General features: G+C 33.9%; 1 protein-coding gene and 1 pseudogene across 1 annotated transcript; both read left to right on the top strand.

Annotated features, from left to right (window-relative positions):
• Positions 1-308: 308 nt before the first annotated feature.
• Positions 309-19,116, top strand: LOC127807547 (uncharacterized protein YNL011C). The gene is made up of 14 exons (XM_052345490.1): positions 309-656; positions 2,548-2,664; positions 2,980-3,112; positions 4,278-4,374; positions 7,214-7,257; positions 8,035-8,191; positions 10,640-10,711; positions 11,625-11,708; positions 12,965-13,066; positions 13,621-13,668; positions 13,976-14,101; positions 14,971-15,063; positions 18,298-18,511; positions 18,636-19,116. Exons 1-13 carry the CDS (start codon positions 455-457, stop codon positions 18,415-18,417), a joined length of 1,395 nt encoding a protein of 464 aa, XP_052201450.1. The 5' UTR covers positions 309-454; the 3' UTR covers positions 18,418-18,511; positions 18,636-19,116.
• LOC127808653 (senescence-specific cysteine protease SAG39-like) lies at positions 19,115-22,224 on the top strand (annotated as a pseudogene).
• The last annotated feature ends 1,090 nt before the right edge of the window (positions 22,225-23,314 follow it).

The raw sequence follows: 23,314 nt of genomic DNA on the forward strand, positions 1-23,314 counted from the left end.
TATTTTTTGTGAGGTTTTATATTATTTTGTTAAATAATTAAATTTATAAAACAGATAATATCTCAATTTTTTTCAATATTGATTTCTTTAAAAGGAACTTGACTTATCACTTGCTTGTTTGCGTCCCAAATTTTAAACTGAACATAGGAAAAATCATTTATTTAGCCAACAAAAAAAGAAAAGAAAAACCTTTCTTTTCCCTTTCCTTTGAGAACAAAACATCAAACAAATTTTATTTATTTTTTATCACATTGGAATGAGATAGCTATAATTTGGCTATTGCTCCAGAGCTTAATTCTTTTGAATTTTTGGGTATACGAATAGACTTGGATTTTCTGGTGATGTGTGAGGCTGTGAGCAAAAGAATCTAACAAGGGAAATTCTATCTGTGTCACTGCACTCATTCATATATGTTTGGATTGTACTTTTCCAGTTGGGAAGCTTAAGCTGGAATATGGCGGACAGTTTGTTGGGTCCCCCGGTTTCTAAGCCTTTACAGCTGCTGCACCATTTTCCTTCACTCTTGAATTTCCATTCTCTCTCACATTTTCCATCGCCCTCCAGATCCCTCACCATGGTCACCACCGCTTGCCCCTCACTCCATACCTCCAACCCTATCCCCAACCCCGGTCAACCATCACTGCTCGTCTTCTCAGGTTCTCTCTCTCTCTCTCTCTCTCTCTCTCTCTCTCTGATTTCCTGCTTGGCTGCTGGGAAAATTCGAAGCAGTTAAGTATGGCTGCGAGTTGGTGGTTGTTTTGAAGAGAGTGGGGGAAAATTAAAGTGGATTTGAATGATAAACTCACAAGTCTGATGCTGAAATTCAAAAAAGAGTTTTGCAATACCTTTCGATTTTCTGTTTAGTTTCCGATGAAATTGCTCAAGGTGAAACCTCGAATTAGAGATTCTTATTCTTTTGTAGCTCAAAAATTGAGCGTAAGATTCTTGTAGTACCGGGAGAGGGAAAACCAAATTGGGTCTCAATTAGTGAGCCTGATACTCGAAGTTCAAAAAATGAAGCTTTGATAATAACTTCATCTCAGATATGAAACTGAATAAAAATGAAGCTCTGGTTTGAAAGCAAATTCCAGGAAATGAAGTTTTGAAAGCAAGGTCTTGTTATTTTTACCTACTATTGAAATGCAATATTTATTTCATTAGCCTACTTTGATCAGTTTCTCCATATTGTAATCAAGAAATTGGTAAAGATTTCTAGTGGTTACTATATTATGAATTATGGATGTGAAATATGTGGGAGTTTCAATTCTATGCCTGTCCCTTGTCTGCTTCGGTAGCAGTAGTGGTGCACACTATATGTTGTTTAATAGCCTATTTTTATTGTACTATATCTGTTTCTATTGATGTGCTGTAGCCTATTGATTGCAAGGGCAGGTGGTGCCATAGTGGTTTCCACTGGTAATGTGGTGTGCATTGCCTATCCTAGTACTTAGTGTGACTTTTCTGAAACATCCATCTGTACATGAATATCAGTGACCAGATAGGCGCCCTAGATTTTAGTGTAATTACATTATAAAATATGTGCCTTATCACGAAACAAGGGTTAGCTTAGGCACCTTTAAATGTCAGAAATTAGATTGTTCTTCAGTTTGTTCTGTTGTGGGTGCATAATTCAGTAATCAACTTCACGTGGCATATTATCTAAGCTTGAAACTCACAGTCTTTAGTCTTTAGCCTGAATAATATCGTGTTGGTCATTCCCTCTCTGTTTATGAACATTATGGCAACTCTAAGCTTTCATTTTGCCACTACTGATAAGTTCATACATTTTTTAAGACATTATGCTATATCAACATCAGCAGTAGTGTTTTTTTAGCTTGAAAAGTCATGACAAAATCATCTTGTTGAGATGCGGTGAAGAACCAAGAATGAACAAACTCTTTTATATGGATTGTTATGGTTTAATTTTGCAGGATCATGCTTTGGTTCTTGAATTAGCGTTTCTGTCTATTTATGTCCATGTCTATGCTCAATTAGAATTAGAAACAACAGTCTCTGGTGCTCCAATAACACTTCTTTTTTCCCCATGCAAACTGATATCTTAACCACCCCTCCCTGAAAATTTGTACCCCAATCCAATTTGAAACATTCAATTTTCTATGGAAAAGGCCTGAACCATTAATAAAATTGAGGATATATATAGAGAATCTTGTCAAAACAGTGATGTTATAATTTCATAGAGCCTCAGCTACTGAGACAGTTCTCCTTTCCTTTTTTTTTTTTTTGGTACATGGGGTGGGGAGGAATGGTTGGCATCTTATTGTTTTATTTTGATTCTGAAACCAGTATGGCTCTAGCTTCAAGTAGCCTGATCAATCCTCTCATCCATGGATGTAAATATTTTGTTCAGTTGTGGGAAGAAGTTTAACATTTGAACAATCAGTTATGGGAAGAAGTTTAACATTTTGAACAGTGGTGATATGCTTTTAGTGTAAGAATGAAGATCTTCATCATTTTCTTTCCAGTTGCTTCTTTCTGGAAACATCAATAGTGATCTGAGATTTATGCAGTAGTTTGTTACTGGTGCAGGTGGAACTGCCTTCAATGGAGTTGTTGAAGAGCTCAAGAAGTTAACTACTCGTGTTGCACATGTTCTCCCTGTTTCTGATGATGGAGGAAGTACAGCTGAAATTGTGCGTGTGCTTGGTAAGTTCCATCTCTAAGACTGGATAGCTTCATGTAATTTGATTTTTTCCTTTTATTTTGCTGGTTACATTTGGATATCACTGACAGACCAAGTGTAAAAAAGAATTGCTGGATGAAGGAGCAGTTGACATTTCTTTTCTGTCACAGCTTACTGATACACAATGCATATTCTAGATAACTGCACTTGGAAAGGATGTTGGCTCACTGGACCACCTTATAGTTGCAATTTTACGTTCTTTATCTATCAAAACCATACAGTTAAGAATATGCTTTTTTCAAGGATGAATGGAGGATAACTGGATGGGTTTCTTCTAGGTGGTCCAGCTGTTGGAGACATACGGTCAAGATGTTTGAGATTATCTGACCAGAGTACATCTGAGGCTCTTGCTGTCCGAAGATTGCTTGGTCATCGCTTACCTCTTAATGCACAACAAGCCAAATCAGAATGGTACTATTGGAAATCTTGCTTAAATATAATGCTTTTTCTTTATTTATTCCAATTCAGGATGCCTGGCATCATTGACCGCAATTCTTGTTATGTTTCTCTGGATTTAGTATTGGGCACACATCAAATTGTCTTCGAGTTTTCTATATTTAAGAAAAAATCCAGTTTTTCTATTGCTTATTCATCCTGGCCAGCTTTGTTTAGCTCACGTATTATTTCCACAGATCAGAAGTCAACATCTTTTAGAAGCTTCAAGCATAGCATCTACTTGCAATGATTGATTTTCTTTGCCTCCTTTGTCTCTCCACAAGATTTTCATTATTCCTTGAAAACAAGGTGGACAAAATCTCTCTGGTCTTTCTACCATCTTTCACTTTTTCATTCTTAGGGCAATAACTACGCCCAGAGCAGTGTGATTATGACAATCTGTCCCCCTGTATGAAATTTTTAAGTTTAGCTTTATTAAATTGTTGTTATTTCCAGCACTTAGTTTTACCAGAAAAAGGTATAAATGATCACATTATTGAAGTCTCTGACATAGTCCTTCCTCTAACATTGCTAATGTATGGCGGCAGCCTGGCTGTACCTGAAGTATAATCTTTTCCTACTGAAGTGTTGGTAAAGTTTGATGGTGGTGGACTTCTGGAGGCTTACTATAGTTTCCCTGTTTCACGACTATAATCCAACTTATCTAATATTGTTTTAAGTTTCTGCAGTAAATTTGAAGAGCTAGTGGTTTTTTACCTTGCACTGGTTATAAACTATTTGTAGTTGCTTGTTACTGCATTCTAGTGATAAAACTTTTAGTTTTATGGGGATAAAGACCAATTATCAGTTGGATATGTTTATACTTTGTGCTTTCATGTCAATATTTGAGTGAATCAGACCAAATAAAAGAAAAAAAAAAACACATAAATATTGACGAAGATGTAAACATAAGTTTAGGATACCGATAACTCAAGTTCTGGTCAAAGTTTACTCCACTAGGTTCCTTCTAGTTTTCTGCATAAGAGATTAGATAAGGTAAACTGCAATGATATAACCCCCCCCCCCCCCCCCCCTTCTTCACCCCCACCCCCTACAATACTGCATTAATTAACACCAAGTTTGGTGATTTTGCTGTATCTAATGACTCTGTTTTGCTGTTTTAACAAAAAATTATTTACAGGTATGATATTGTGGAAGGAGAACATTCTCTCTGGGAAGGTGTCTCAAAACCCTACAGGGAAACAATTAGAGCTTTTTTAGTTTATTTTCAGAATCAGGTTTGCTGCATCACCAAACTGTCAATAATTTGGCTTTATGTTGACTCTTTGTACTTTATAGTAGTACTAGTAGACCTTCAAGATCTGCCACTACTTCCATTTATAAGTTTTGTAGAGTGGATTCAATCATTTGGGAGTTGTTATATTTTGCATAGCAAAGTTCTTGAATAAGAAGTGTGGGAATTTCATATCTATGCACAAGTCATTTATATGATATATAACAGTTAATAATAATCAGTGTTCACACTACAATTTTAACAGTTAATAATCATCAATGTTCACACTACAATTCTAACTGTGGTTTCTACTTGAAAGTTTTTGTCACCATAATCAGTTTTCTGTTTTAAATTGTACTTGGGAGTTGGGACTTTAATCTTGTAGGATGCATTTGTGGTGGAAGGAAGGAAAACGCATTTGAGAAGAGGAAACATAATTATTATTTATTAGGTAAATGGAAAAAAAGAAAAGAAAAGCTGATATATACTTTTTGAGAGGATTGGAGTAGTTAAATCCATGTAATTCTTGATAAAGTTCTTAGCTTGTTGGAATCTTTTGCGGCTTTACTTAGAAGATTTTAGTAATAAATTCAAATGGGGACTAAGAAGCATGAATATGGACACAGGACATGACCCAATACTAAGTGAACACCTTGATAGGTAATTTTTGAAATAAATAAGATCGGACACAAGATTGTCATGTCAAGTTTATGCATATATTATAAATAACACGAATACAATAGCTTTCTTCAATTTGTATGTTATAAGTATACTTTTAATTTATTATATATATATAGCAACAAGTTATGATTCACATTCTTCATAAATAGGAATTTCTGAAATTTATTTATTTATTTCTGATGTTTATTTTATTAAGTAATATAAAAATAATGACGAGAGTTTGGTCTCCTAAATTCTTGAAATTAAAAAATTTTGAATTTTTTTATAAAATTCACCATTTTTTTTTTTCTAATTCATAATAGGTTTTCAACTGAGTACTTAAGGACTCATTTGAATTTGTGTTTGTTTTTAGTTATCTATGTTCGTGTCTAAAATATTAAAAAAACACACTTGAAAATATCATTTGAATATAGAATTGAATAACAACATACCAAGCTTTTCTCCCACTATTCAGGGTTGATTATATGAACTCTAGCATCCATTTATATCTATTGGCCTTATCTTTTGTAAGGCCCAAACAATTAATATCAAGCCTAAGTCTCTCCTGCTAAGTTTTTGTCGGTCTACCCCTTTGGCTAAATACTTGTTCCATTTTATCTAGTCTCCTCACCGGGCCTCTATTGGTCTTCTTCTCACATGACCAAACCATTTTAGTTGTGTCCCATGCATTTTTACGTTAATAAGCACCACTTCAACCTTATTACGAATTACCTCATTTATAATTTTATCTTTTCTTCTATGGTAACACATCCATCTTTGCATCTCCTCTTGGTTATGCTCATAGTTTGCACATGTTGGTGCTTTACTACCCAACATTCTATGCCATACAACAAACGATGTAACGTCCCGTTCGAGCGATAGGAAGGACCGGAACAACTTACCCTGATTGGCCTACACGAACTTCCCAGGGGAGTCACCCATCCTTGGATTACCCCAAGTCAAGCACGCTTAATTTGTGAGTTCTTTGCCAACATTCAGCCCAAAAGATATCCAGCTGGTGTTGTTTCCTTCCTTACTTATCCTCGATATATACTACTTTTCTCTGGGCTCTTGGGGTATTACATTCTCCCCCCCCCCCCTTAAGCACATGACATCCTCGTCATGTGACCTTACAACCGGTCCCAAATCTCCTCCTTTTGCATGGTCGATGTGGGATTCGCCTAAGGTGCCTACATGCACCCCCCCCTCAGGGACTCAGCATCCTCGCTGAGGTTTGCCCCACCACTGCGCTCAGAGGCTCGGGGGTCGGCTCTGATACCACCTGTAACGTCCAGTTTGAGCGATAGGAAGGACCGGAATAACTTACCCTGATGGGCCTACACGAACTTCTCAGGGGGGTCACCCATTCTTGGATTACCCTAAGTCAAGCACGCTTAACTTGAGAGTTCTTTGCCAACATTCAGCCCAAAAGGTATTCAGCTGGTGTTGTTTCCTTCTTTACTTATCCTCGATATATACTAATCTTCTCTAGGCTCTTGGGGTATTACAAACGATGTCCATCACTTATCAACACCTAAAAGGTGGTTTCATGTTGTTCTCGCTCTTCTAGTTGACTTGATATTAGGTAATTTTATAACCCTTTAATGTCAAAACTAGCAAACTCTAAATATTCTAAAAAAATGAGATTATTATTACTCTACTTCATTAATTCAAGCCTGACCATGCCCCTCGGGTGGTTGGTGAAGAAGAAACTTTGTGCTTTATTTTGATTTATAGAATTTTCAAATATATTTAGAAAAAGTTTACTCTGTGTCTCTCTTATCCTAGTATTCAAGCATCTAAGCTACAAAATTGTTTGTTTTGCATATTGGAGTAACATTCGTTTTTGGAATTTGAAGAACATATTGGATTTGATGGCATGATTGTTCACTATACTGAATTGTGTAGCAGCTCTTGTACACCTTATCCTTGGATATACTAATTTGTCGTTCTTCCTATTGCAACTTCAGCTATTTTTATACTCTATTTGATATATTGTTTGCTCCTCAAATAGAGTAATATGCATGTGACTTCTTCTATCCTTTCTGGTTTCTTTGTTTTTGACATTTTGTTTTTCTGCTCTTGTGATTGTATTTGTCAAATTTTGCTTTCTTGTGTCTTAGCTGTTTGAACTTGTTATATACATGCTGGCATGGGAAATTGACAAAATTTTTTATCTGCAGATCCTTCGTCTATCCAATGAATCATTTTGTTTCAGTAATGGGAGGTACATTGTCAACCTTTTAGTTCAATTATGAGGGTTTCTATTGGAGTTACGTTATCTTCTCTCTCTTGTAGAAAAGAAATCAACATTTAACCTAAAGGTGACATTTTTCACCTGAACTTCAGTGAACATATATTCCCAGATTCCAGACACCTTACTGTTCTTGGTACAACAACAATCATGAGCCTTAGTCCCACTAGTTTGGTTGCCCACATGAATTCTAGACAGCCAGTGTCTAGAATTCATGGTGTTCGGCCTGGTTAGTTCTATGTTCCCTGTCAGCTACCTAACGTAACCCCCCTCTGACAAGGCTTGGTATTGACGATAAATAGGAGGAACACCTTCAACATTAAAAGTGTTGAGGAGATTATTCAATTCATAGGCGGAGTTATCATTCTGTTCTTGGTGTTTAATCTATATTTAAACGACACTTGATCTGTTTTTATTAGAAGCAGGATGCCAAAAACATAAGGCTAGTTAAAGTTAACAGCTGTATGTTTTTCTTTTCATTTACTTTAGCTATGGCCTGTCCATCTCTCTATCCTAATTGCTCCATTTTTCCTTCTACAGGAAATAATTAAATGTTATATACTTGTTTTTCAAATTTCCATTTTAATAGTTTGTGAGTTTATACAGTTCTATTGTCTCAAAATGATCCCCATGCGTCCTTATTTATGGGCCTATTATTATTTATCTTTCTATTTGTTATAAACATGGTTAAGATGGAAGGGGGAGGGGACTTACAAATAATGGCTAAACTGACCCCTATCACATTTGCAGCATTGGGAACTTTTTCTTTGCAGGGGCACGCATATTCTTTCAGTCTTTAGATGCTGCAATTTTTTTATTTTCACGCGTTTCAGATATTCCTACAGAAAGCCTGGTCCTCCCTGTGATATCCACCAATGACAGGCTTACACTGGGTTGTGAATTGTGGGTAAGATATCAGCTTATGATTTTACTTCGACATGATCACTTCTTACAACTGATTGGATAGTCTATGTTAAGATGCTGACTTTTCATGCATCCAATTCATATGGTCCATGTTTTCTGTTTTCTTTTTCTATTTATTTATCTATGTCTTTCCTTATTCTATATAGTTTTTATTATCTGTTTTTAAGACCTCCGACCCCATCTAGTAGGATTAAGGGTTGTGATTGCTGTTCTTGTATTTGTTTGTAAGAATTGTGAATTGCTTTATATGCACTCAGACAATTTTTTACAGAGTAATGCAGGCCCAAGCCTTTTGAGTACAAAGTCGAACAAAAATGGCTTTGAGTTCTTTCCACACATATGCTAAACATTGGTTCTCGTTGCCTAGTTTTCTGATATTTTTATGTAATTTTATTAGATTTTACTTCATTGCTGTATATTCTATATTACTCTTTTATAATATTGCATATCATAATTTTTCTCAAAAATTCCTGATGAAAGGAAGAAAAAGATAAAGACACATCTGAAACATTTATTCATTACTATAATGATTAACTCTAAACAACATGTAGTAACTTTGAAGGGAAATTGTGAGTCAGATAGGCAATGATATGGCATCATTAGTATCTTTTCCTAGGCAATGGAGATAAAAGTAAAACAGAAGTGAGCAGAAATGGCATCTGACATTGTATCTCTCTTGAGGCACCTTGTTGATGGAGATACATGGTTATTGAACTTATTGGTGTATTAAGATGAAGGATCTAAGTAAAAGAGAAAATATATTTCTTATTAAAAAAGAGCATATGTATTTAAATATTGTCTCTAATCAAGGCTTTTTATCCTATGTCCTTGATTGCAAAGGTGCAAACAGCCAGTGTGAAAGAAATATAGCATCAACAATTCTCATCTTGTCAAATAATGAGACCAATTGGTAATTGGCAGTAAACTCTATAGGTGTCAGCTTTAATTCTTAAAATATGTAAAAGGTCCTCTAGCTAAGGGAAAATGCATGATCTGTGATAGCTGAATCACCTGACACCTATTCTTAACTCCAGTGAATCAGTGTTAGCTTTCTTTAGAGATGGTCCTTTTGCTTTTCTTCCTATCTATTTCCTCTTTTTAGTGTGTGTGTGTGTGAGTTGTGGTGGTTGCACCGGGGGGGGGGGGGGGGGGGGGGGGGTTAACTCTTAATACTTTAACCATATCATCTATGGACTCGTTCTAAAATTAAAATAATTGGCATGGTGGATAAAGTTTAAATTGCTTTAAGATTGTTGGAATCACAAAACTCCTGGTTTTGGTGCCTTCTTTTGGTTCTTTTTCTTTTCAAAGATAACCTTCTTTTTCTTTTTTGGAATGACAAAACTCATTTTAAATTTCAACACTTGCTTTACATTCATCCTTCAGGTCTTTGTCTTGTAACTGTTAAAAACTTATGTTCACTGGCTTTATAGAAACCGAATACAACTGCATGTGCTAGTTACTATAAGTTGGAGATATATATTTTTGGTTGACTAGGTCTTCCAACATCATGCAAAATAATTTCCATACTAAAACTAGAGAAGCCATTCCCAAAAGTGTATCGGGGTATATTGATATTTTACCCTGGCAGGGGTATGTTTGTCTTAATTATTTCTGTTTCTATTATTTTTAAATTTTTAACAAGTTTCTTGAAAGAAAAGAAACCAAAATAATGTAGATAGTAATTTATATAAATAAAAGCAGCATGAAGTTGAGGTTATTATGAATGAAGTGTAAAAACTATAAAGAAATGATCATATAAAATAGAGGAAGACTACTTTCTAACATTATTTAGCATGTTGTATATGAGCATGTGGAACTTAATTTGCAAAATGTTAAAGAATATATATTAGACTATGTATGCGAAGCCACTCACAGCAGAGATTCAAATAAAACAAAATTCATGATTTCAGCCCTCAAACTTATGTGAAAGAAGAGTTCTTTTTTTTTTTTTTTGTCGGGCTTGGTGGAGGAGTAAGGGTGGAAAGAGAGGGCATTACTTAGCGTGCAACTGATGGGGGAAACAAAGAATGTAAAGAGAAAAAGACATAATGGTAGAGATGGCATATCTGCTGGACCCGACATCCAATTCCCTTGGTTATATGAAGTATAGGATCAGGCCAGTGCTGTCAACTTATGTGGAAAATGATAAGAATTTGTTTGTATATGTGCTCACATTTCTTGCAAGAAAGAAGTCTCAAATAAAGGGAGATTGGTGGCAGTTTGATCTGTTAATGGGTGTACATGGTGCATGAGCCCCCCTGCTTTATGAGGGTTCCTGGAGATTCGTTTTTGATATGGTCTTTGTAAAAAGTTAAAAGAAATGTCTTCAGTATGAGACTGTCCTTCATGGAGTGGACTTAAACTTATCTATTTGAGTGGGAAGTTTTCTTTAGTTGCACTTACATATTTTTATGTGATCTATATTCAGGATGGTACTATCATAAGGGGTCAGAATGAAATATCTCACCCGACAAATGGCTCTATGGAACCTATAAATAAGGTAACTGCATTCCTCACTTGGTGTGGAACTCCGTAATTGTTTTGTTTTCTTACCATTACAATTATGACTCTCAGGCTATGCTTTTGCTTTATTTATTAACCACTCATTATAGAATTTTATTTTTGATTGGTAAAATTATTAACTGACATTCATGTCCGAACTAATTCCATCAAGAAGAGAAATAAGCTTTTGATAAATGGCCAATAGTGATGCTTCACTGAATGCACATACAGATATTCTACTACTAAAAAATGATTGCATTCATGGATATATTGACAAAATCTCAATTAAATATCTTAATAGAACACTAACAACTGAGGTAGCACGATTGTTGCTGCATTGAATAAAGATTGGAAATCATTCTTAGCTTCTTAAAATTTGGTCTTTTAAGTATCCTCCTAGAGCTACAGCCTATTGTAATGAGAAAAGCTGTTACTTAGTTGTACAAATCATCAAGAGTTGACTGCGCTAAGTTCTTAAAGTTTCATTGGTGCTTCCGGATAATCGTAACATGCTGAAGTTTTGGTGTGCAGAATGCCTACAATTTTCACATTAAATTCCATTCACTAACAATCGTAGAGTTATTGGAAATCCTTTGGCTTGGGATAAGGTTCATTACTACTTTAATCAACTGGTCTTAGGGTTAGTTTCATCAGAATCATTTTTAAACCCATTGATTGGATACATTAGAATCACTTTTTTTTAAACCTTAAGCAGTTTAAACTAAATCTTAATCTAGGTTGTTAATTTGGATTTAAGGGCTGAAATCCATACCCCTCCCCAGAATTATGCAGAATACTCTTAGAGAGTTGGCATGCATCAAGAACTCTTGGCTGTGTTTGTTTTTGCAATTTTATGGTTCACAGTCATATTCCTGTTTCCTATTCATTCAATTAACTTATTCTTATGGTAGGTGAGCTCTTCAACTCCAGCACTTCCTTCAAGAATAAAGGGGGTGTTCTACATGTCAAGTGAGGGCAGCAATTTATTGCATGAGGTGGATACTAAGTCTCCTGAATGTTTATTATACCTTTGTGGTACAGTAGATAATATATCAGTTGCACTGTATCCACTTAACAAAGACGAACCACTCTTACGTACTTATGTTTGCTATTCTTCCAAATGGATTCAAGGAATTTGAAACTAGTTTTGTTAATCAAAGATGAGAAACAAAGAGAGTGGTTTCTGGTACTTCGTACGGTTAGAGCTGGACCTTATGAATTGCGAAGGATTTTTGTTGCATTTGTGTTTGATTGATTGGCACCAGACTAAGGCATTGGATATATGGAACTTCCAAGCTTCTGGTTATATATTGTATCCACATTCCATAAGAATTAGATATGATCTTCTAATTGTCATGTTTATTACCCTAATCTGAGAAATCACGGCACCACTGTTATTAGGATGATAATTAGTTAAAAAATAAGCTAGATGATATACTTCCACTATTCTGATTCTCTTATTTCATTGAAATTTCGTCAGTTTCTAGATTCCATTTTTATTTCAATTAAAATCCAAATCCTGATTAGAACCATATCACAACCTTATGTCAGCCCTAACCTCTTTCCATCAAGATAAGATAATTCATTCCGTTATTTCTGTGTATGTATTTGAATAGTATATATTAAATTTGAATAGATATGTAGTTATCATTTCCACCTTTTTTTATCTCGAGTTATCCAACTTGTCGATAGGAGTGTGCAAAATTTCGGCCTAACCAAAATAACAGAACCAAATAGACCAAAATTTTCGGTTCACTTCGGTTTTTGTTTCTGCTAGTTTTGGTGCATGCTAACTAATGGACTCATGTTTTCCATTTTATCAACTCTTCTCCTGGGATATCCAGTTTGACGAACTTTCAAGGACTGGAACCCCCCCCCCCCCCCCTTGCTTTCCTTCTTGTGGCTTGTGATTAAGGAGAGTAAATGAGAAATGGCTACCAGAGGGAATTTTCTTTTGTCTTTATATTTGGGTGTTGCATAATACAACAACAACTAACAATGTTGGGGCTGGGTGTGATGCAGAGTGATACTTTCAACACTAGAAATTGTTGAAGGGATTACTCACGACTGGAGTCCTTAAAGTTGAATATCGTTCGAAATTGATATTTCATTCCCCTATGAGAACACCTGTTGCACTGTCCTATCATAATTTGTCAACATGTTGTGATATTGCATGAATATGAACGTCTGTTTAGCATATTTGCTATTTTGTCTCTTGTCCTGAATATTGCCTGTGCTTTCTGTTGAATAGGTCTTTCCGACTGTAAACCCAACTGTCTTGGACCATTTGAAGACTGTTGACTGCATCATTTATGCCATGGGATCCCTTTTCACTTCTATCTGCCCTTCTCTGGTAACAATATGAATTAAACTGTAACATTTTCAGAATAATTTTTGCAATTATTTCAAGAACTTTTATGAAAACTTCTATTCTCTTTAAAACCTGATAAAAAAAATGAAATGGATATGCAAATTAACAGGGGACCACTGCCAAGGCCCAAATGTCAGGATGATTTTTTATGTTGTGTTGTTATTTATTGATTATTTTCTTTCTCCTTGCTTTTCCTTTCTTTTTCGCTTTTTTCCTCTTCCACTTCCCTCAAACATGCACCCAAATATTTTTACTGACATGCCAATTATACTAGTTCAGTATTTAATTTAATGAAGTAACTAATGCTTGTGTATGCTTAAGGCTATATTGAAACATGACAACTTCAGCCATCTAATGGTTTTACTTGGATTTGAAAAAGATGAGAAAATTAAAGAAAAAAGCACAAAAAGATCATTAAGTCTTCGGTGATGTTATTCTGTCCGTACAGAAAGAGTTGTAATTATTGTTCTGTTACTTGAAAAAACACGTGAGAACTTTCATTTTCTATTAATTTGTTAATTATGCTCTGTATGTAGGTTTTACTTGGCATAGGGGAGATTATCTCTACAAGGTCCTGCCCCAAGGTATCTTCTCTCAAGTCTTTGGCATGTGATATTTTATTTGAAAAGACATCTGATGGTCCTAACATGAAGTAACTGACTACCCTTTGATTGGTTTTCATAGAAATATTTAGTTGATGAGGCCCTTACTTCCTTGAGGTTTTGATGGCATTAATTGTATTAATTGATTTTAAAGTATAAAATGCCTCATATAGGTGTTAACACGTAGTATTAAACATTACTATACACCAGTATGTTTTATCAATGATTTACCATTTGGAAAAAGCTTAGTTGGGTTCAGTTGAGTACTAATGCACTTGATACATTGTAGGTACTAATGTTGAATGGTACTCATGACCGAGAAACTACTGGCTTTTCTGCCTCTTCCTTTGTAACTGCCATTACAGATGCTCTGAATCGTACATATGGGGCCCCTCATAACTGTCTCAAGAACCGTGTATGTAAATTGCTCAATTACAATTGTTACATGTCAAACATATCATGATAATAAGTTCACAATGTGTGACCAAAGGCAATTTGAATTTCCTGTGCTTTTTTCTGTAAGGATAATTATTGATACTGAAATACAACAATTGTAGTGTTTATTAGCAATGATTTTATTGTTTGAGCTTGTATGACAACATGTTGAATATTCTAATTTCTTACCTAGACCATGTCAATTATTTTTCCTTTTATTTTCAACTTTTCTTCATATGGAATATATCTGAGGCTTTGTTTCTATTAAGCCTTATAAGCATATTGAATGCAGTATTGTTAAGAAGGCGGCCAACTGACTCACTTGCGAGGAGAGTGGATGAAATGTAGAAATTTGTAGTAAAAAATTTAGAAGGAAGACCAAAGAAAACTTGGTGGGAAGATATTGTTAAATTCTTAACTACTATTTGATCTAAAAGGTTAAGCTATTAGATAGAGGGTTAACTTTATTTTTTATATTATCTTTTTTACTCTCAACACACCCCCTCACGTGTGGCTAGGCTTCGCTGCGTAACTGATCCAAACAAGTGCAACTATCTAAATACTGGGTCAGTGGCTTAGTAGTAAAGTATGAACTCATGACCTTTGCTTGATTTGATACTATATTAAAATTGTTAACCACCATGTGATCTAAAAGGTTAAAAGCCAGGACTTTGTTAGCATCTTTTAGAAAACTCATTCTTGCATAAATGTTTTCATAAAGTTCATTGCCTCCAAGCATCCATGTGGTTAAAAAGGAACTGCTTTTTTGTTTGAAATCCCATGAAATAGGGATAGTTTCAGCGCAAACTTATGGCAGTATCTCACATTATTTTTTGTTTTCCTCAACAGCCAAATCAATACATCAATACAATTTTGGTGCCCAAAGATGGTCAAATTCCTGTTGATGTTGAATGCTTAGCAACTCAAGGAATCTTTCATGTGGTATGTGTGCCTACCATTTTCTGATAGACAATTAACCAATTTTTTTGATGTCTGCAAAGAAATATAGCAAATACAGAAAGATATTTGTATTATGCTTGGAGGGAGGGAGGGAGGGATTTGATTTTCCTCTCATCTTTTGCAATTTTTTGAATTGGAGGATTTGATTTGCCTTGATGAATATGCTTTGGAACAGAGGAAAAATTAGGTCACATATTAATGTTTTTATTGCTTTTGATCAGTAGCTGTCCTCCCTGAATAACTTTAACAATATATATCTTGTGTAAGCCTCTAGTATTATGAATTGGATTATTCTAATTTTGTGGTCTTTGCTGATCTTTGAATCACAGAATGAAAAATTCCCTATTGAAACTAGACTGTTATTATTGTACCTTTGTTTGAAGACAAGGTTTGCTTGAATATGCATTTTCTTATAGAAAAACAGAGGTTGCATCTAAACCTCAGGTATTCTTCTAAGATAGTGTTTGTTAATCAAGATATGAGATGAAAAATGTTAGATATAGAAAGCATTTTGGATGTTTGTCATTTCCAAAGTATTTGTTAAACTTATCTAATCTTTCCCTAAAAAACTTTTACGTGACTTCTTATCTGACTTTTTACAGAAAAATTTATTTGGCCCCCCATCCAGATAAATTTAATTGATGTTTTACAAAGAAGCCTAAATTACCCATATGCCCTTTGTAGGATAATTAATGTCATTTAATACATTTTTAAAATTTAAATTTATTAAGTCTTATTTTTACAATAAGGTTGGTTTTAAAATAACTTATTTATTTAAGTCTTATACTTAATGTCATTTAATACATTTTTAAATTGCATATGTTTTGGCAATTTTTAAAATTTAAATGACATTATTCCTTTCACTAATTTTTAAAATTTAAATTTCTCTCTATATATATTTTATTATCTAACACAAATTCCTTTCACCGATTTTTTAAATTATTTTATTCAATTTTATATTTTATTATCTATTATGAAAATATGTTTTGGCAATTTTTAATTATCTAAGTGGAATTATAATAATTCCACCAATAATTATTTCTACTTTCTAATCTTTTTAGAATCTATTTTTGAACATGGATTTAGAAAATAAAATACTATTTTTATTTTTATTTTTAATTTTAATTTTTTGACAATTCGCATTAATCATAAAACACTATTTTAATTATAAATTTGTTGTTGATGTTAACATACAGTTTTGAATGCATTTGGTAATAGGGATATTTTGGTAAAAAAAATCCTTATCTCGGTATTTATTATATGCATTTAACAAACATATGGAAAAAAAAAAGTACAATTCTCAATGGATTTCAAAAATTTAACAGTTTAATAGAAATCTTGAAATACTTTCCAGTCTTATCTTGACTATTCTATATCTTGGTCCGGAAAACATTTCAACCTTATATTGATACTCCTTTATTTTGCTTATTTTAACAAACGCTACCTAAATAGACAACAATTAGGAAACCAATCATTAGAAGGGAGTCATTGCCTCTGCTAACTTATCATGTCACTCTGGCCCATAAGTTCAGATGCACCTTGACCCTGGCCCATTGTGATGGGATGCCAGTAAGCGGGGTAGGTACAGGAATGCAGTTAAATCAGGTAACCTGCCTTGGGATTGGAGTGATGTCAGGATTTGCTCAATTTACTCCTAAACCACCCAGCTTATGGGGCCTTAAGATACTTGCAATATGTGCAGTCTGTCTAGATTGTTGTTTGTACACTTCGGTATCTTCTTTTGATATGTAGTTTTAAATTCATTTCACAAGGATAATGTGGACTATAACCATGACTAATATACAGCCTCAAAATTAAAATGACTTAGTAAAGTCGCTAAACACTTTGACAAACTCAATGAGACACATTCCAAAACTTTAAGAAGCATGATACCTCCTGCCTCATATAAAACCATTCTCGTGCATCTATTCCACACTGAACATTTCATTAGGCAAGAGGCTTTCCATTGTAACCTGATGTAACCCACCCCCACCCCCAAAGTGTAGAATAAGATCTGCATTAGGTGAACCGAGTTAGGAAGAGGAATACCAATTTGGGAATGTTGACTTATGGTTGCATTTCCTTTTGGTTAAATATTTTGTTTATTTTGGTAGTTAGAAACCAAACTGCAACATGAAACCAGTTAAACAAACTAAGCTCTCAATCCAAATGCATAACTCCAATAAGTCCTGCGAATGTTGAGTATTCTTTTTCTATAAGTATGGTGAGTCCCCTTGGATTTACTCGTTTGAAGTCAAGTTGTTTCCTGGCAATAATTGCCATCCAACAAAATTGGACTGCCAGTTTTATTGGGATGCCCATCTTCAGGAAGAAAGAAATATATTTCCTATTACTGTTACTAGAATATGCCTTACAAATTACCTGTAATCATGTGGAATTACAATCAAAACCGAATTGATTCTTCATATGGGAAGGGTGAGGGCTTTAGGGGGACACAAAAGTCCATTACCAATTGGATATCTTTAATCTCAAGAGCTCACTGATGCTTGCCTACAAAATTTCTACATAAGGTATACCATTTAGTTCTTGGGTATAGTTGCTTATCGAGAGAAAAAAAAAAGAAGAAGAAGATATTGACAAGTTAATGAAAGACAGTGACAAGTTTGTATCATGCTTTATGAACAGTGGGACATCAACATGTGGTATGCATTTAGATTGACTACTAACTACCTCTTTTATGTGCTTTTGTAACTTATTTCATGTCTATGAATTTTCTAGTAGAAAATAATTGGAAAATTTGAACAATATGGTTTAATTCTAAATTTGATGCATATTTCAATTGCTTTATGAAATAATAATTAAAATATTATCTGCAACCTGAAAATAATATCATGTTAGTTATGCAACATTGCTACTGGATGTCCAAAATCAAGTGGACAAGCATTAGGATTTCCTTCTCCCAGTCAGTCACAGATGTCTGCCCACTATTTTTTTATCTGAATGTCATGTATATATTATCATAGGTTTCATAAGAATGGCGTGGTGCAGTCAGAACCATAATATATTAAACTCAAGGTTGTTTGGCTGTGAACCATCTTTGCCTGTGCCCTTTTGTCCAATAAATGTAGTAACTGACTTATTTTAGTGGGATCATTTCTGAAATTGTAAGATCTCATTTACCCTGCTGAATTTTATTTGTAATATTCTCTATTTGAGCATATGAATAAGCACAATTTTCTAATTTGAGTGTTGCAGATCACTGTTGATTCCATGCACGACCCGAAAGTGGGTGTAATTTTTGACCCCAAATCATTAATACATACCCTCGCTAATCTGATAAGGGAGTGCACAAGCACAGATGCTGTGGCTGCTTAGGCAATCTTTGACCACACATAAATGACTAGCAAGGGTAGCCGTGTGTTGTAGATCTGACTAAAACCTTGGCTTTGCCAGGAACATCTTTTCCGAGGTACATGTTTGATGGGAAGTATATTTGCTTGTACTCTATGGAGTTTATCCTGTTCTTTTGAACCGGATTTGCAAATCCACCAATTGGTGATCTAAAATCTGACAATATTATTTGATTGCCGCAGGTTGCTTAGCCTTCCTTCAGTTGATGATGGATAAGGGTTGTTTTTATCACTAAGTCAGGATGATCATCTGCCACAGCCATATTTGCTTGACGAAGGATTGAAGGGGCCGATCCAGACCAGAAAACGAGAGATGGTGCTGCCATTGCTTGGAGCTACTGGCCGGGAATTAGCCTGATTGTGCGGAAGCATATTTAACCTGTCTATTATGTACTTGTTACGGTGTTTATAATCTGGGAAATCAAATTTTCTTCTTGAAACATGCAAAGGATCCATGACATCTCAGGAATTAGCCAATGTAGTTGCATTGTTTTTCATTGTTGAAGTTCCAGATCTTGTCTTTAGGCGCAATGCTAGAGCTGTAGACTAAATGCATGAGGTGAATCTTTGGGACCAAGGAGTCGACCTTGAAACAGGGAAACATATGTCACAATGTACTCTAGTTATTAAAGTTAATCCAATCATTCTCCTGCTTTGAAGCCATGCTTTCAGCCAAGGGTAAGTGAGTTACTGGAAATGCATCAGCAGCAAAATAATGTGACGGAGCTATTTTTTTTTTTTTTTAAATAAAAGTTGGGAATTACTATCCGGGCAGGTTCTTTTATTTCAAAATTATTTTATGTTGTAAAAATCAGACTGCTGTTGAAGTAGGAAAAATTGACCCTTTTCTAGTCGAACCAGGCCATCAAATATGTTGATTTAGTCTAACCTTTTGGCTTGGGGATTAGTTGTTGTTTTATCATATTCGCTATCTGTTTTAAGTTTTAAAACATTGATCAAAACAATATAAAAGTAGAAATTTATAAAAATATAAAATTATTTTGATGAGTTAATTATTTATTTCAGTTCAAGTGAGTTATAGAAAAGAAATCTTTATATATATAAAAGTAGGATGGTTAAAAAAAAAAAATTTCCCCAAAACTTACATTAATAATTTACATTTAGTACTTATTGTATTAATAATTTAAAATTTTCAATTATTTTAAAATAATAAGTACTAATTACTGTGAAAGTGAAATTAATAATGAATTTTAAATACATAAATTTTTTAATACATTATTACGTAAATATTAAATATTTAATTAATCCGTCAATTAATTAAAAACAAATACTATTTATGAGAAATATGAATATACATTTAAAGTATTAATTAAGTCATAAAAAATTATCTATTAAATAAAATCTTATCTTTATATAATATATTATATTAAAGTAGAATAGTTTGTAAATTTTTTTCTCTCCAAAAATCTGTCAAGTTGTTTTTGCCTCTAAAATTTGTATTAAATTTGCATTGATTTTTTAAGAAATATTAATAGATAACTTGAACTATTAATTAAGTTATAGAAAATTATCCATTTATTTAAAATCTTATCTTTATATCATTATTCTCTCTCTCTATATATAATATTAAAATAGGATAGTCAAGCAAAATATTTTATCAAGTGTCAATCAACAGTGAAATTTTTCTCTCAAAAACTTGTATTAAATCAAAAGTAGTGATTAATTAATTATTAATTTTACTTTAATAATTATATTATAGTTTTGAAAATGTGATATCTTGACAAATTCATAAAAAATTATTTAAAGTTTTCAAATACTTGGGTTTTTTAATGCTAATTAATATTTAAGGTATCACATTTTTAAGACTATGGAAGAAATCAAAATTTATATTTTTAAAATTTTGTTATTATTGAAAAACTTAATTTTACTCATGTTTAAGAATTTTAATTTATATTTATAATATAATAAATAAAAAATAATGAACTGAGTGGATATATTATAAATTTTATAATATTTATTTATAAATAAATATAATATAATAAATAAAAAAAATTATAAGTCTTTTACCAAATGACCTGTTTCATGTGTTAATTATTCTTTAACACATTGAATAGCTATACATTGAATTAAGAATATTTTCTATTAGCATATTAAATAATGAATAATTAATTAAACTTAAATTTTGATAAAAGACTTAGTATTAAAAGAAAAAAATTATAATAATCAATTATGTTAGACTTATTTAAAATAATGAGTTTAATCTTTGATTTTTAAATTAAACTCTTCAGTGTATCACATGGGTTTATCACTAGTTGTAACAAATATATAATTACGGCAGCTAGTTGTCTGCAGAAAAATGAAAATAAAAAAGATAAAAATGATTGTCCCCGTCAAAGACGCAATTCATTTCAAGGAAGTTCAAAACTTCAGGAAAGTGGCTCATCACAACCATACAAATTGCATAAAATGACAGAAAATATTCATAACATGAAATAGAGCAACGTTTAAGGCAGAGAGAAAGTTTGGAACTTTGGATTGAATATTGTAAGTTTATTACACACATAACTTGCCGAGCCCTCCATGCAACTCATTACCTCCTCAGGATTCATATATATATACCAAAGCAAAACAAGAACTGTGATCCATTCGTTCCATAATCATCTTCAAAGTTCTACTTTGGAAGAGATCAATGGCTCTGGAACTCAACTGAAAGTTAGCTTTTGCAGCATTGCTAATTCTGGGGATGTCGGCTCCTCAAGCCTGGTCGCGTACGCTTCACGAAGCACCGATGACTGAGAGACACGAGCAGTGGATGGTTCGGTTTGGGCGCGTGTACAGGGATGCTGCAGAGAAGGAAATGCGCTTCAAGATATTCAAAGACAATGTCGAGTTCATAGAGTCATTCAACAGTGCTGGAGCTCATCCCTACAACCTGGGAATTAACCCGTTTGCAGACATGACTAGTGAGGAGTTTCGGGCTAGTCACAATGGTTATAAGATACATTCAAGTCCGAGGACATCAAAAGGAGCATCGTTTAGTTACGAGAATGTGAGTGCAGCTCCGTCTAGCATGGACTGGAGAAAGAAAGGAGCGGTCACTGCAATTAAGGATCAAGGCCAATGCGGTAGAGCTTGATCTACAGATTCATTACTTGCCCATTATTTGATTAAGTTCAGCTCAGTTTCTTTAATTGCTTGAATCTGGAAACTGTTTGCAGGATGCTGCTGGGCATTTTCAGCTGTTGCAGCCACGGAGGGAATCCACCAGCTGAAAACTGGGAAACTGATCTCGCTGTCAGAGCAAGAGCTGGTGGACTGCGACACGAGCGGTGAAGATCAAGGCTGTGAGGGTGGCCTAATGGATGACGCGTTCAAGTTCATAATCGACAACAAAGGATTGACAACAGAAGCCAATTATCCATACAAGGGAGCCGATGGAACCTGCAACGCCAAGAAAGTAGCCTCTCATTCAGCAACAATTACAGGCTATGAAGATGTTCCTGCCAACAGTGAGTCGGCTCTTCTGAAAGCTGTGGCCAACCAACCGGTATCTGTAGCCATCGATGCCAGTGGATCCGCCTTTCAGTTCTACTCAAGCGGAGTCTTCACGGGCGACTGTGGGACTGACTTAGACCATGGTGTTACCGCGGTTGGATATGGCAAAACCGGTGATGGCACCAAGTATTGGCTTGTCAAGAACTCGTGGGGCACGAGCTAGGGCGAGAATGGGTACATTCGAATGAAGAGAGACATTGCCGCCAAGGAAGGGCTCTGCGGCATTGCCATGGAGGCTTCCTATCCAACTGCTTGAATGAATAATCAAGTTTTCTGGGATTCAGTCATTTTACCTTGTTTGTATCTGTGTGGTGTGCCATTCTGTGTACAAATTCCGGACTATATCATATTAATGAAACTATGATTTGAAAGTCCTAAAAGATTTGAAAGTTCAGTAAGACTAGACATCTCAATTATTTATGAAAAAAATTCAGATTGAGGTTATGATGTATGGATGGATTAATAAAACCCAGAAAATCTCCCTCATGTTTCAATATTTTGTTCTTTCTCTTCATCATTAGCAACTAACACTAACAAACTCTTTGGCCACATAATTGATGCATCAACTGGGCTGGATGACACTTGATTAAACATTAACGACAGTTAGGGATGAAGTAAGAAATTTTTATCTGGGTGGACAAAAATTAAATAATAAAAAAATTAAAATAATATAATATTAAAAAAATATATCAATAAATTATTATAATTGTTCTTAACCCGTTTTTATATTTTGATAATGTCGTATAATGACATGATTATTAATGTTATTAAATATACTATTTTTAATATACACAACTAAACTATTATTTAGTTATTAATCTCTAATTCAATTACGCAATTAGGTCTTGACAAGTTTTATGGTAGAAAATAATTTTTCTACTGTAACAGTAGCAACACGAAAAACTAATACTAATGTCACAAGTCTGTAAACTAATTGATACACATCATTTTTCTTCGTCATTACTAACTTTTGTGCAAGATTACTAAAATCCCGTAATTCTTCAAAAACACTTTTGATTTAAACTTTATCTGTCCAAATATATAAATTATAGAGATAAACTATAAATGATGAGACCTAAATAGGTAGAAATCAAAAACACTTTTAATCCACAATCCACATCATTCGTTAACAAATCAAAAATAGAAAAATAAATTAAATCACTTTTAATTTACTTTAAAGACATCAAAATGTCAAAAAATAAATGAACTAATAAGGAGATTTTGTTTATAATTAGGGGTGTTAAAAAAAATCAATAAACCATGAAAATCCATCGTACTACAAGGTTTTTTGGGGGAAGCAGTTCGGCACAGTTTGAAAAATTCTCAAACCGTGCGATTTACAGTTT

The sequence above is a fragment of the Diospyros lotus genome, chromosome 8 (genome assembly GCF_014633365.1).
Source record: "Diospyros lotus cultivar Yz01 chromosome 8, ASM1463336v1, whole genome shotgun sequence".
Taxonomy (NCBI): Eukaryota; Viridiplantae; Streptophyta; class Magnoliopsida; order Ericales; family Ebenaceae; genus Diospyros; species Diospyros lotus.

What these genes read in the sequence shown, in the direction of transcription:
- LOC127807547 (XM_052345490.1), top strand. Translation starts at nt 455, where the DNA reads ATGGCGGACAGTTTGTTGGGTCCCCCGGTTTCTAAGCCTTTACAGCTG. An exon ending in CTTCTATCTGCCCTTCTCTG is followed by an intron (nt 13,067 to 13,620) that starts GTAACAATATGA and finishes CTCTGTATGTAG; the next exon opens with GTTTTACTTGGCATAGGGGA. An exon ending in ATAACTGTCTCAAGAACCGT is followed by an intron (nt 14,102 to 14,970) that starts GTATGTAAATTG and finishes TTTCCTCAACAG; the next exon opens with CCAAATCAATACATCAATAC.